The 16289-nt window shown below is 41.4% G+C and overlaps 1 protein-coding gene across 4 annotated transcripts in view; it reads right to left on the bottom strand.

Moving 5' to 3' along the window:
* The window catches only part of LOC140126389 (gamma-aminobutyric acid receptor subunit pi-like), a 234286-nt gene that overhangs the window by 33787 nt on the left and 184210 nt on the right, over positions 1 to 16289 (bottom strand). For all 4 annotated transcript variants that reach the window (XM_072145792.1, XM_072145796.1, XM_072145794.1 and 1 more), the window contains one exon: positions 13770 to 13922. In XM_072145792.1, the coding sequence (XP_072001893.1) occupies positions 13770 to 13922 (153 nt within the window). The remainder of the gene's footprint in view (positions 1 to 13769; positions 13923 to 16289) is intronic.

Raw genomic sequence — 16289 nt, 5'->3', positions numbered from 1 at the left:
GTACTGTCCCCACTCCTTGAATTTCTGACCTACTCTTCCTGGTTCAAAACTCGGATTGCCATGGAATGGGTACAGTGTGGAAAACAATGGTGATAGGGAACTGCCCTGTAGGTATTTATTACAGATCTTTAATGTGGGGGATATAGTCGGGTGCTTGAATTCGGGTAGAGGGAAGTGGAATCCACGGGGCACATGTGAGAGAGATTGGAGAGACGCTCCCTTCCATTTCTACCCATAGTTTTACATCTCTATGCCTATGCCAGCCTACTACTCTTGAAAGATGTGCAGCTATGTAGTACTTTAGTATATTAGGGACTCCCAGACCTCCTCTATGTTTTGGCCAGTATAAGATCTCTCTTGAGATTCTAGCCTTTTTCCCTTACCAGATAAAATCGAAAATACATGAGGTCATTTTAGGGAAAAAGGAATTTGGAATCGTGATTGGGATTGCCTGTAGGAGGTACAGAATTCTTGGTAGTAAATTCATTTTTATTGTAGAGCACCTGCCCATCCAGGAAAAAAGTTCCCTTGCCCCACTTCTCCAGGTCCCTCTCCACCCGGCCTAATAGGGGCAAAAAGTTTTTCCTAAATAATATGTTTAAATCGGCCGTTAGAGCAATTCCTAGATATCTAATCTCATCTGTTGTCCATTTAAAGGGGAGTTTCTCCTTCAAAATAGCTGCCTCTGTACTGGGAATAGAGATATTTAATATCTCAGATTTATTCAGGTTGATTTTATACATAGATAGTTTAGAATAATTTTGCAATTCTGCCATTAGGTTAGGTAAAGAAATATTTGGTCTGGCGATAAAGAATAGCAAGTCGTCCGCATAGGCGGCCACTTTATGCATCCTCTGACCAATTTCAATACCTTTTATGTCCACGTTTGCCCTGATGGTACACCAGAAAGGTTCCATAACCAGGGCAAAAATAAGGGGGGAGAGGGGGCACCACTGCCTAGTTCCATTTGAAATGGTAAAATAGTTAGATGTTACGTCATTAATTTTAACCGCAGCCGTTGGATTACCATATAATGCTCCGATCCAGGTTTGCATTCCTGTCCCCAAACCCACGTAGTGGGTCCCATTGTATTCTATCAAATGCTTTCTCTGCATCAGCAGACAAAAGTACAGCAGGGGTGCCCACTCTCCGGATCTCATGAATCACATTGATTGCCCTGGTTGTCCCATCCCTTGACTCTCGGGTGGGCATGAATCCAATTTGATCTCGATGCACCACCTTCGCCAGATGCGACAGTAACCGGGATGCCAAAATCTTAGCAAACAGTTTCAAGTCAGAATTCAAGAGCGAGATTGGTCTGTAGCTCGCACAGAAATTAGGGTCTTTACCCTCCTTATGAATCACAGAGATATGAGCTCTCAAAAGCCCAGGTGGAAGGTGCTCATTTGCCTGTATCGTATCAAATGTTTCCAAAAATCTAGCCTGAAGCTGCGTTGAAAGGACCTTATAGTATTTTATTGTAAACCTGTCGGGGCCCGGAGCTTTTCCTGGTGTTGTTGTTGAAATAGCATCCTGGAATTCCTGTGCTGTTATGGGTCTATCTAATTCCTCCATTGCCCTTGTTGGAATTCTAGGCATCCCCGACTCTTCCAAATATTTTTGTATTGCTATTTTTGAGACCTTGATATTTTCTCTCTCCTCAATATTGTACAAGTCAGAGTATTATTTATGGAAAACATCCAAAATTCGAGAGGGTAAAGTGATCGACTGATTATGGGTATTTACGATCTTTGAAATATATGTCCTACTTCGCTGTTCTCTCGAGGCTCTAGCTAAAGTCTTCCCCGGCTTTATAAAAGTGTCGCTGACACTTCTGTAATATTGCCTTTGCTTTGTTGAATATCAATGATTTATATTGTTCTTTAAGTTGACATAGATGAGCTTCCAAGTTCTGTTGAGTTGTCCTTTTGTGTGCTTTCTCTATCTGCTGTATTTGTTTTAATAGGCCTTCAACCTGAGCATTATGTTTTTTCTTAATTCGTGTTCCTATTTCCACTAACATGCCCCTAATGTGGTTTTTGTGTGCCTCCCATAGCCACTGTTTAGAAATATCGGGCATATCATTTTGTTCAAAGAAATTGTTTATTTTTGCAGAGACTTCCTGAATTATTGTATTATTTCCAATAAATTTTCATTTAGTTTCCAATCCCATCTCCTCGCATGAGGGGGGGGGGGGGAGGGCCAAAGAGATAGAAATCAGAGCATGGTCCGAAAAAGAGATTGAATAAATTTTTGCATCTTTAAGATGCGTTAATGCGCCATGAGACATAAAGATATAATCAATTCTAGAATTTACGTTATGAGCGTGTGAGAAAAAGGTATAGTCTTTTTCAATTGGATGGAGAAATCTCCACGTATCCATCAATTGAAATGCATGCAACGTCCTTTGTACTGATCTTATTGTTCCCTGGGAAATTGATGAACTACCGCTGGACGTATCTAAATTTGGATCTAAAACCAAGTTCATAACGCCCCCCAGGATAAGTGTTCCTTCAATAAATTCTTCCGTTTCTTGGAGAATCCTTTCAAGGGCTTTGGCTTGGCCCTTGTTTGGTAGATATATTGACCCTAGTGTATGTAAGGCAGAGGCAATTTTGCCTTTAACCAAGATGAACCGCCCATCTTCATCTACCTTTCTAACAGTTCCCACGGGGTGTTTGTAGCAAAGATAATGGAAGTACCTTTTGTTTTGGAATCTGGGGAGGAGCTATGATATACAAATGGAAAATTCCTATCAAAAAGCCTAGGGATTTTATCAGTCCGAAAATGTGTTTCCTGTATAAATGCTATAGAGACTTTTTGTTTTTTAAGTAAGCGTAAAGAAAGAAAAAAAAAAAAAAACACCCAACAAAAAAACAAAGACACAAACCCTTTTACCTCTCTTAGCCTTAGCCAATTTAAAATAGGTAGGCAGCACCAAAAAGCACTCTAGTAGGCTCCCCTCACATAGGGATACTATCTCACCTAACCTATTAGAGAGGTTTATTCTTTTGGGCGTTTCTAGAAATTCCGCAACCATAGCGAGGCCTGGTTCCCACTATCACCAAAAACTCATACCTCTCTTGAGTTATTTATTAGTTTATATCCAGTAAGCGGATTACAGCCTAGGAGCCTCAGATTATATCAATAGGTGTACATCTAATATATCTCAAATTTATTTATGTACATACTGCGGGAAAAGAGGGGAAGGGGGAGGGAAGAGAAGGGGCAAAAAGCAAAAAGGGGAGAGAAAAAAAAAAGGGAAAGGGGGGGGGTCGGGAAGTGAGAGATGGGTAGAACAATGTCCACCCTATTGGGGGGGGGGATCTGTTCACCTTATCCACCAAAAAGACCTACATTCCCATCGTCATGCATGTAAAATCCATGGGTAGTAGCTCTTATGTTTAATTATTAATTATTAATACCTCAGAAATTCCTTTTGTCCGTACCTATTTCTTGCGATATTTCGTGTAGTTCTCCACCTTATTTAATTCCCATCTTCAACTGGTTGTGTTCAGCAAGTGGGGGCGACCCTTCTTCTATTCTATGTAACAATCAACCATTAACCTTTATATTCTCACTTCCTAAACTAACACCTCCGTGCTCATATTCTTTCAGTGTACCAACCAATCCTAGGATAGTGGTATGTTTCATCTGAGATAAGTGAGAAAAAGGATAAATAAATAAATAAATAAGTAAGTTAGTTGACAGGGGAAAGAAGAGGAAAAAAAAAATAATAATAAAAAATAAAAAATAGTGATAGTATTTCTATATAATATACAACAACTATCCATATAGTCTCACCCTCCACCCTTCTAATTCACTCTTAAAGGAAACCTACCACTTGAAGTGGCAGGTATAAGAGGGAACTACCGAGCACAAGCTCAGGGTGAGCTGGTGCCGGAGCTTATTTTTGTTATTCTTTATGGCCGGAGCTGCTTCGGCGCAGGGAGGTACGCGCTCGGCGCACCATGCGCGCGACCGTGTGCACGGCTCTCCTTCACTTCCTATGTAGCCGCGTGCATGGTCGCGCACATGGTGAGCGCCGAGCGCGTACCTCCCTGCGCCGAAGCAGCTCCGGCCATAAAGTTTAAAAACAAAATAAGCTCCGGCACCAGCTCACCCTGAGCCGGTGCTCGGTAGCTCCCTCTTATACCTGCCACTTCAAGTGGTAGGTTTCCTTTAACTTCTTGTAATATTATTCTACAAGAACCCCCAATTACTCCCCCCCCTCATCCCTCCCCCAAATAGATCAACCCGGGTCCCACTATTCCATATCACAAAACTGGACAGGTATTCTTCTATGGTACATATTAGCAAATGATAGTAGAGTCTTCAAATGGTAGTACCAGAGGGGGAAAGGGAAGAAGAAAAAAAAATCTATACATTAAAAGAAAAAAAATAGTGATAAAGACTCTGTGTTTCTTTATAATATACAACAACAATTGATATAGTCTCAACCTCCACCCTTCTAATTCACTCTTAGCTTCTTACAGTATTAATCTAATATCCCTTTATATTGAGTTGCGCTCCCCCAGTTACCCCCCCTTGCCCCTCCCCCCAAGCAGGACATCACAAATCCCACTATTCCATAACGCATAAATAGACAGGAACTCCTCTATGTTACATATTAACGAATCATAGTACAATCTTCAAATAGTAGTACCAGAAGAGGAGAAAAAAACAGAAAAAAATAAATAAATAAATCATTCATTATTACACCCTCTATGTACCAAAGAGAAAATTCATATTCTACAGTATAAATATGCAATCTTATAATGCTTAAACCCTTACTCTCAAAACCCTCTCCAAGAGAACATACAATTGTTAAACATACAATACCCCCATAATATCCACATATATCCCATAGAGTTTTATCTATTTCATAATAAGGTATTTCATTAATATACATCTGGATTGTTTCTCAGCCTTAATACTCTTCGCGGGATTAATCAATGGGTAAGGTTTTGATCCTCGTTCTTTTATTATAGCCCCTGCGTTCCTCAACCCTACTATTTAAAGTCAGTTAAAGCCCCGGCACCGATCAGCTGCTGGAGGTGTCGTTGGGGAGCTCGTGGGACGCCGAGCCTCCCCTGCTCACGTCATGTTCCGGTCCCCAATAATGATCTTTTTTAAATCTATGGGTCGTTACGGACGCGGCAATGCTTTAAATGTGGGGTTTGAGTTATGATTTAGACTTTTTTTTGCATTAAATGTCTCTTTATATGTTTATGAGGCTTATGGGCATTTTTATTAATTTATTAATTTTTTTTTTTTTTAAGAACTTTTTTATTAGTTCCACCATGACATATGAACAAACAATCATCTGATTGCTCCATGATAATACCTTGCAATTAGCTGTGTCAGCCTATGCACTGTGCCTTTAAAATGTCGTCACAGATGGGATCTTATAGGCACTGCTTGCGGACAGCCCTGGGGCCTGATTGGACTACCATGACAGTGATGACGGTGCACGGGGCGATCGTGGGGGAAAGACTCCTGGCAGGCACGTTAAATACCGCGGTCTGGCCGACGGTGGCTTTTAACTGGTTAAACACCCGTGATTGGAGCCCACTCCAACAGCGTGTGTTGCTATTGGCTACAGCTGACACCCAGTGTATACCGATGCTGGCCCAGCTCCGATCTCGAGCAGATATATTGGACGCTGAGCACTAAGTTACAGCACTTGGCACCCGATACATCAGATGCAAAGCGTTAAAACATTAAAAAAACATAATAAGCTTCTGTATGTTGTAGTGACCTGTACTGTGGAACTTTGTAGTGTAGCGTTTAATACAAAATCATGCAATTCCATGCAATGGACCGTGTGGTGATAAGATTTCACCGATACAACATTTGCACAGGAAAATATTCTAAGCATTATGGTTATACATGATGAAGGGTGTCCCTGTGCTGTTGTGCTGCTTGTCTCTGTTAGTATATAGAGGCTGGCACTGCACTGTTGGTCAATGGGGCAGATTTATCAAGCTGTCCTAAAATCAGAATAATGCTAGTTGCCCATGGCAACCAATTACAGCTCAGCTTTCATTTTACCAGTACTCATGAATATTTTACAGGGGAGATTTTATTGGTTGCCATGGGCAACTAGCAATATTCTGACTTTTAGACAGCTTGATAAATGTGCTCCTATATGTACAAATAGACAGTGGCGGTGACGGACTGCGCAGCAGCTGATTTTCAGTTGTAAGAGATGTGTCCAAATTATTAACATATTCAGTTATAAGTAATTTACTTACCTCTGCCGCAAACCGACATAACAGTATGTGGCAAGGGGTGTATGGAGAGGGATCACAGGCTAAGCCCTCTCCATACATACCAGCATATAGCAGCAAACACCAGAGTTAACACCCACAACCATGATAAGAAACATAGTAAAAAAAAAAAGAATTCCCTAGAAGAGATATAAAAATGATAAAATTCATAAACATGTCAGACTTTGCTGCGTCCCAAATGTCCAGATCTATTATTGTTATTCCCAGTGGTGAACCCTGTAATGGAAAATGTCTGAAACGCCATTTTTTGCCATTTGCAACTTCCAAATTCAAATTAAAAGTGATCAAAAGGTCTTAAAGTTCCACAAATGGCATCAATGTAAATATCATCACATCCAGCAAAAAGTGTCACCTAACACAGAGCCAAACTATATAAAAGTATTTGAAGATGGATATCGGTCCCCATCGACACCTATGGTGTGAGCACACATTGGCCCAGATTTACTATGCAATCTACAACAGAATTCTGGCATAGATTGCACATAAATACATGTCCTCTGATACGAGTCATATGGTGCACACATAAAATACACCCCAATAGATATAAATATCAAATAACACCACAAAAAAAGGAAACAAAACCCAAAATCGCACATCCCAGTGTGCTGCGAATTCATCGCACTCGCGAGTGTAGAAGGGACCTAACACTTTATTAGGTCAATTAAAACTAATCCATTTAAAAAGACCACATACAAAAAAAAGTCCACCAATTGTCAAATAACTAAAGTTACAAGATAAATAGATCACAGTAACCTGCGTAGAAGCGCCGTCCTCAGATACAAGTATCGCACATTACCCAGAGGAACAACAGAGGACAAAGGACACATACACAGGTATATGCAGACCAAAGGTGGACACCACCCGACACATGTTTTGCCTTGTTTCATTAGGGAAAAATTTGCCAAAATATAGGACATGTCTCATATTTTGCAGCGCGGCCACCTGACTCACCAAGTGGTGCTTCAGATACAGTTTGTACCTGCACACAAGCCGCAGATGGGCCGCCGGCAGCAGCGACGATATTTTGTGCACACTGCAAAGGTTTAAAGCGTAACCGTCATTTGAAATAATTTTTTATATTGTGTATGGGAGGATGTAATGAACATTCTTCTAATACACTTTATTAACAAATTTTGCTTTGTTTGTAAAAGAAATCAAGTTACTCCTTCCTATTCCAGCATGTAAGGCCCCTTCTACACTTGCGTTTTTCACGCGCGTATTCTGCGCATGCTTTTGACGCACAGAACTTGCCTTGCACTCTGACCCATTGTAATCAATGGGTCTTTTCAGACTTGCATTTTTTTTCATGCACAAACGCGCGTTTAGACCCGCGTAAAAACACCCACGATCGGTGCTAGATGTTACCGGTAAGCCTTTGCTGCAATATGCCCGTGAGCCCTCTCCATGCAGCGCGACGCGACCGCCGCCGTGAATACACGGCGGGCGGTTGCGAACCGGTTAAACATCTTTTTTTATTTACAGCACATAAAGAGTACTACTTAAATGGTGCTATTTTGTGGGTTGTAACTAAAGATGGACAAATTTGACATTTGATTCTATCAATTCATAATACAGCATGTTACAAATGCTATTCTAGGGGTGTGTGGCCTGAATAAGCTGTGGGACGGACGCACGGCTCTGAGCTCCATCTTCTATGTCTAATAAGCTACTGATCACAGCATTACTAAGCAAACGTTCTGAAAAGCGGCAAAGCTCCAGTACTGCTACTGAACATGATGACCACGAAGAGGTCAGCAAAAACTGGGCCAATTTGCGACTTCTCCAAATGCTCCACCAGGTCTGAGCATACTAAAGATGGTCACCATGGACAGCAACAATGACATCCCTGACTGAGAAGAACAGCTGCAATCCGTCTCTTTTGGGGGCACACAGGTGTGCCTGGAACCCAAGATGTGGGTTGCAGGGGCACCCGTGACAGAAAGACCCCTTTGGCCTCCCCTTCTTCTTGGCCTCTGAACCCTCTGAAGGACCCCACTGTCCAGAATGTTGCCTTAAGGCTCCCAATATCTCTCCTCTGGCCCGAATCCCCTCCAGTCGATGAGAAAAAAACATTTCCATCTCACTGTCTTCATGTCCAGGACCTCCTTCACTTCAAAGATATTGGTGGAGTCAGATTCAGGAGAATGAAGACTTGCCGGGAGAAGCGATTCTGGATGACAGGATTTAGAAGGGAGATGTGCAAGGAGTTTGGGATGCGCATGGTGGGAGGACGACGAAGCTTGTAAGCCACAGAGTTAATGGGGCACATTTACTTATCCGGTCCCTGCGCGATCCCTGAGGTGCGTTGTCCGACGAGGATGAAGTCTGCCGCTATTCAACAAGATTGTGCGCCGAGATCCTGCATGTGTCGCTTCCCCGCTCAGGTCCGCTGGAGTTCACCTTCTTCTTCCTGGTGTATGTGAGTGCATGCATTGAGACACAATTTGAATTTTAAATCCAGCCCTTAGTCCAAATTATTTGGATTGTCAGACGGCCAAAATGGAAATCGCCGGGAAACCTGACGGAAATGCGGTCCGTGGACCCTTAGTAAATGTGCCCCAATGCGCTTTGGCACCTTGAATGGACCCAGGAAATGAGGACCGAGTTTGTAGCTGGAATCTTCAGCTGGACATATATAGAGGACAGCCATATGGAGGACAGTCACCCAGAGAGAAGACTGGAGGAGATCTGCATTTTTGTCGGCCTGGGTTTTGGTGTGGGTGGACGCCCGAAGTAGAGACTGCCGTGTTTGCTCCCAGATGGACTTGAGGTCTTGCACCAAATCTTCTATGGCAGGAACATCAGATGGCATGGAAAGAGGAAGAGGTGGGCATGGATGTCATCCATAGATAATAAAGAAGAGAGTGGCACCAGCAGATTCAGAGTCCAGAGGAGAATTCCGCTAAATGTAACATGGTAGACCAGATGTCCTGTTGGGCTGTAGATAACAGCCCAGAGTCTTATTGACTCTCTCCACTTAGCCCATTTGACTATGGATGATAAGCAGAGAAAAAGTTCAGCTTTACTTGAAGTTGGTTGCACAAGGAACGCCAGAACCTGGAAACAGGATCCCTCCTGTTTACAGCCACCCCCCTGCCCCATTATACAGCCAGACCCCTGTACAACCAGTCTCCTGCCTCATTATACAGCCAGCCCCCCACCCCATTATACAACCAGCCACCTGCCCCGGTATATAGCCAGCCGCCATTCCCCCAGTATACAGCCAGTCCCCATATATAGCCAGACTCGTTTGCCCAATTCATAAAAAAAGAAATTCAATACCAACGCCCCCCGCAGGTCTTCACTTCTACCGTCCACTCTGACATCTGACATGGCTGCTGGCACACACAATATTATGTCAGCTGGATGGAGGAGGCAAAGACCTGTGTGGGGCGTCAGAAGGTGAGTACTGACTTTCTTTTTTTTTACTCAAGTACAAGCCCAGTTTGGTTTTTCCAGCACATTTTTTGCTGAAAAATTTGACTTATACTCGCGTATATATGGTAAATGGGATATCATTATAATCGTATGGACCCATAGAACATAACTAACATAATATATATGCTATTGGGTAAAAAGTTACAATAGATTACATTTTTTGCATTCCCACCAAAAAAGGTTTCAATGGGGTCACTTTTTAGGGGTTTCTCTTTTTCTGATATGGTATAGGCTCAGAAAGTGCAAAATAGCACTTGAAATTTGTATCAGCAAAACTTGCCCTCCAAAATCTTGATAGGACTCCTTTCCTTATGTGGGATTTTGCCATACTTGAGAGAAACTGCACAGCAAAATCTGAGATGTGTTTTTTCATTTTATCCTGTATAAACATGTAAATAATTTTAAAGTTAAACATTTTATTGTCAAAAATTGAAAATTCCATAGACAACTTCTATTTTGTTTTACTTCACATTGAATGCTTAAACGGGTAAAAGGGGTTTTCCAGGAATAACCATAATTCATATACAAATGGGTCCTTAAATATATGAGCTAATATGTAATTAGTTGTTATTTAAAATGTTGCTCCCCTTAGCAGAAAAATGTTGTTGACATACAGTGTAATAAAAAATTAAAATACCACTGGCCCTCTTATCAGTTCGGTGATTTTCTCCATGCAGGGCAGACACAGGACAGAAGATGGCCAATATGTTTTTCTGTAGTCGGTTGGATGCAGTGAGGTAATGTCCAATGATGGCAATTACACATCATTACTATGGTAACAGAGCAAGAAAGTCTGTTACATCATCTCTAGGAGCAGAGCATAAGAGGTAGGAGAAGTTATGGAGAATTTCATGATCATGGGACTTTTAGTTTTCAGTGGATCTGCCTACTTTAAATAACTCTGCCTACTTTAGAAAGCCCATAACATTTTGTGAATCATAAAATCAAAATATTTAAGCTTCATTTTGTAACCCTAATGACATTCAGCTTCACCATTGATAGCATTATGGGTTTTTATATCAGACGTTCATATTCCCAGAATACCTATTTCACCATTATAACAAGGGCTGTTTAGAATAGTTTGAGAGGTGGTACTTTGTTGGTAGTTTCTAATAAATACATCTTTCATAACCCCTACAAATATGAAAAGGCGTCTAAAATCAAAATATAAATCTTTCTTGAAAATCTGGCAAATTGCTGATCTCCTTCTAACATCCTAATAAAATAAAATAAAAAATTATGCCAACATAAAAAAGACATGAGATTAATGTTAGTTAGTAACCTATTTGGGAGGTTAAGCTAACTGCTGATGAGCATAACGTTTAGAAATCAGAAAATCAAACATTTTTAAAAATCTTCACACTTTTTTTTTGTTATATAAATAAATGCAAAACATTTCAACCAAAATATACCACTAAGGTGAAGTGCAACATTTCATGAAAAAGCAATCTGAAAATCACCCTGGTAAGTTAAGGAAATAAGAATTCTCTTTATGGAGAGTTTGCCAAAAAAGGCCCCTTTTAAAAGCATGTGGAGACTTAAAGAGAAACCTGTAAACTTAAGCAATGAGGTCCTAAAGCTGTATGCAAATGACTTGTGATATGTCCAATGAGTCATTATCATATTCAAGCTGTCCAGCTTATTCATAAGAGGGAGGCACAGCCACACCCCCAGTGCTTGACTGACAGCCTGTATAATGATGTGAGGTATAATGGTGTAATGCCTCCTCCATGTGCTTCCAGGTGCAGACGGCCACGCCCCTGCTGATACAACAACTCCAGGATGTAGCCATGTTATAGCAGAACATGTCAGGTACTTGTGTAGCAATGCTTTACTGTAGGTTCTGAATGTAGGAAGAACACAGTTAAGTCTAAAACACATTTGCACGCTGCCCCTATTGACTATAACTGAAAAGGTGGACCCCAAGGTATATGAACAGTTTCTTATTTATTATTTTCTCAAACAGTAGACGACGCGTTTCATTGAGATGCGGCTGGACACGCTGCACGCCAGGGTATAGCGGGGTATACCCTGGTGTGTAGCGTGTCCAGCCGCATCTCCGGACAAAATGTAAGTTCCGGTCCCTTCGGACCCTCACCTCTAATGCCAACGGCTCTCTCCAACTAACCCTATGCTGCCTATTTGCCCCAAAACTTACTCCATATACTTTTCTCCACCTAAAGAAGCGAGTTGTCTTTGCCGACCGCTAGCGGCGTTGCCCTGCGTCTTGGCTCCATCACCTCTACAGGTAACACTCCATTCTTCACCTCCCTTTACTCACCCGCCCCCCCCCCCTTCCTATTCATCCACTTATTTCCTCCCCTTGTCACATTCAGGTTCGCAGCACTACTCCATCTACCTGCTATACTAACATCTCCTGCTGACACCATCAAAATATTGCATCCAGGTGAGCTCCTAATTCCACCGCTTACCCCTCCATCCCTGCTTTTCTTACTCATTATCCCTATATAAATATATTTATTCAGGCTCATGTATATTTTTACATTTCTATATATATTTTTTTTATTCTGCAACTGTTAATTGTATACAATGGCATCCTTTTATGTTATTCTTATTGAAATCCTGGTATAAATACATGAACATATATGTATTTGTACTGCTTCTATGTACTTCTAGATAACAACGTGTATATATAGGAATTTTTTACAAATGACATACATATTTATTTATTTTGACTCTATGAATTCACAATACCTCCCCCTTTTTCCATCTTATCTAATGTCTTTTTAATGTATTATGTTAAAGGACCTGATGAAGAGGACAATTCGTCCTTGAAATGCGTCGTCCACTGTTTGAGAAAATAATAAATAAAAAACTGTTCATATACCTTGGAGTCCACCTTTTCCATTATAGCCATAGGGGCAGCGCGCACATACCAACCTGTGTGTTTTAGACTTCACTGTCTTCTTCCTACCTCCATTTCAAACGGCAGGCTATCCTGCGTGCTACAGGGTACGCTACAGCCCATACCATCTTTCTCCCCACAACCTACTACATCCAACTGTAGACCTTCTTACCTACAATACCATCACCTTTTTCACTATATAGGCGCCACGTGACTTCTATCCTAACTACTACTTACTATACATTACACACAGACATGAGCAGGGGGAGGAGAGGGGAGGGGTGACAGGGGTGACATCACTGCCTCTGACCATTTGACCAGCCTCATTTACATAATAAAGAAAAGATGATTTTAGAATTATTAATGTATGAATTGACTAGATAAAGGCTGGGAAGGAATCCCTGTGAGCTGCTCTAACAGGTAGTGGTGACAGGACAAGTGACAGAGACCTGATGACAGGTGTCCTTTAAAGCCATTGATGCACCACTAGGGGATTCTGGGAAATGTGTAAATATACTTTTTCCAAGGAGGGAAATGGAAAACAATGCCTCATTTTGCTACCTTGAAAGGCAGCCCCCTTTACACCAAGTATGACCTACAAGAAGTCTAATTATATGATGGGGGATTAAGCCAAACCAGAATATCTGTTCCAGAAGGAACACATTTCCAACTGTAGACAGCACTGAATTTTGACCCGGTTGGGTTTCTTCAGTTCAGCTTAGGGAACTAGTTTGGTTTCTGGAATATATATACTGATTAGGCTTAATCCCACATAATGCTATTAGACTTCTTGTAGGTCATGGCTGGTGTTAAGTGGGTTTCCAGTGTTTCACTGGAACTGCTAATAAGATCGGGTCAAGGCATGGCCCCCTGCAGTCAACGCATACCCTCAAATTTTCATTAACTCTGGATCAAATTCCACTTCATCCACTTTGATTAGCTAATTTCAAGCTATTTCTAATAAGTAGTAGGTCTTAGAGTAGCACCCATGAGATGCTGCCATCACCTTCGAATTCCTATGTACTGATCTATGATTGTGATGCCTGAAAGCATTGGGCCATAATCATTTCTGTGTACAGATCTGCCCATAAAAATGTAACAGTCTTTTTTGTGTCTACTAGTTACAAAATAAATCATCATACTCATTGACTTGAGAGTGCCAAAGATCTTACCAAAGCATGTTCTTGCAGGAACAGATGATTGTGAAATCCAAAAAGAAATCCATGATAAGATAACAAGCAAAGATGATGGTATATAAGTTTCCAAAATAAAGTAGATAATGTTTCTTTTGAGTACAAAGTATAAGGTAAGTCTAGGATAAATACCTGTGTGGACAAAAACAACAAGGGCAAGGTTACAAAAATGCCTGAACTGAAATCCACATCCTGTTGTCCATCCAGTAGAAGGATGAAAAATAGTTGAGAACACCTGTCAGAATTTTTTGGTTTTAATCAAAACATTTTAAGGCACATATTCACCTTTCCATGATTTAGGAATGCCCTATGAATACTGCAGTATCAAACATAGGAAGTTCAAGATCCATGACTACCCTTCATGGCTAGCCCCATTTTGGACATTAGGACAATAATTTATTTCTGTACATTACTTATAAGTATCCACATATACAAATCCAAAAATTACACAGTAGATGTAAAACGTTACTTTACCCACCCAGGCGTTGCATGGTAAAAAATGCTTAGGAGGTAATTAACCCCAGACTTGCCCCTTGACGAAGTGACAGCGAAACATACGTCAGGGTGCTGTGGTGGTGGTCTGGGGTTAATTACCTCATTCTAAGCATTTTTTACCATGCAACACCCAGGTGGGTAAAGTAACTTTTTATATCTACTGTGTAATTTTTGCATTTCTCTAAGTGGATACTAATAAAGGACGTACATATATTTGACTGATTGGCCACCACCACACTTTTTGTGTCTGAGGATTTTATTGCATGTTTTAGTGTTTTTGATTGCCATATTATTTATATATAAAGATTGGAATTTTTTTTTTTATAATACTGGAGTTATAGTTTGTGGTTGATGATCTTTGATCCTATATACTTATATTGGTATTTATATAGTGGTTACTATTAGCATTGCATATGGTAGAAGTGGGTATTTCCATTGGTATTCATTATTAATTAACAGGAACACAGAGGAACACAGGTAATGCTGGAGACACAGGAACACGGAGGAACACAGGTAATGCTGGAGACACAGGAACACGGAGGAACACTGGTAACGCTGGAGGCACAGGAACACAGAGGGCTTTCTCTTCACAGGAATGGCTTGCAGATCCGGCAGGGAATGATGGGAGTTGCCTGATTAAATGCATTTCCAGAAGTGGCCAGCGCCAATCACCTGCATGCTGGCCCTTTAAATCTTGAAGTACCGCTGCACGCGCCCTAGGGAGTGGGACCTCTCGGGACCGGGGCAGCGGAGAGAAGCACAGGTGCACCCGCGATATGGATCACAGGGGTGCCCGTGACAATATATATGTTGTTAATGTGGTGTGGGAGATTTGGCACAGTAGATTCTGAGGTAGTGGGGTTTTGTGATGTAGTTGAAGACAGTGACACCAAGGTACAGTCCAAAACAGGTCTCGCCTGCGTTTATTTCGACAGCAGGAACAAAATAAAACAGCCTTCACATTCATACATCAGAACAAACAATATCCTACCCGCCTGGGTGCTAACTAAACAGAGTTTCTCTAACTCACCACTAACACAAAAGATGTTGCTGCTCCAGGCACAGAGGTCAGGGCTCTCAGCTCTGCTCAGCAGCTTTATGCAGCCTGATTAGGCTGCTCCCACCACTTGTGTCCAAGGTGCTGGACAACACAACCTTAGCATTAGGGCCTTGCATAGTAGGAAAACACAGGGGAAACATACCGCCCATCCACAGTTAACCCCTTCAGTGTCTCACAGTGGTTAAACTAATATACACGCAATCACTGCATACACTTTATTGTGTATGTATGTAAACGTATAAAGTCTGCTATATTATAATTACTCTTATATAGTTATATACATACATAGAAAGCACACACACCTGATTCCTTGGGGTAAGTGCTGTTTGTCCATGGGGGGTCAGGAACAAGAGGGAGAAATTTCCAGCTTCACAGCCTAAATATACTTAAAGGAAACCTACCATTTCAAAATGGTAATTTTGTCCTAAACATACCTTTACCTTGGGCTAGGTAAGCTGATGCTGGAGGTGGTCTTGTTAAGGCACATAAATCTGCAGTTAAGAAATCTATTTTTACATTTAGCAAATGACATCATTCGGCGCTGCTGGGCCCCTGACAGGGCCCCTGACAGGGCGCTCAGCACTTGGTCACAATCATAACAATGCACGTGCCTTGCATGCTTGAAACTCCACATGCAGGGTTAGTCACGATGATTGACAGGAGACCAATCAATGATAAAAGGATTGGATATAGCCAATGATTGGCTACGTAGGGGAAAGAAATATGATTGGTCTAAACCACCACTATCGTCACAACTGACATCACAAACAGGGTTGTTATTACCTTGAGTAAAGTGATTACAAGCACACTTTAGCCCTGGCACACCAGAGGACGCCACTGATGTGGGAAACATGTTGGGGGGGGGGGCTGTAGTGTGATTGTATGATTTTTTGCTATTAGTCTTAGTGTGTGATAAACAATAGATAGAGATGAGCGAGCACTAA

Source organism: Engystomops pustulosus, chromosome 4, assembly GCF_040894005.1.
Source record: "Engystomops pustulosus chromosome 4, aEngPut4.maternal, whole genome shotgun sequence".
Taxonomy (NCBI): Eukaryota; Metazoa; Chordata; class Amphibia; order Anura; family Leptodactylidae; genus Engystomops; species Engystomops pustulosus.
This window is presented reverse-complemented; position numbering and strand designations above follow the sequence as displayed.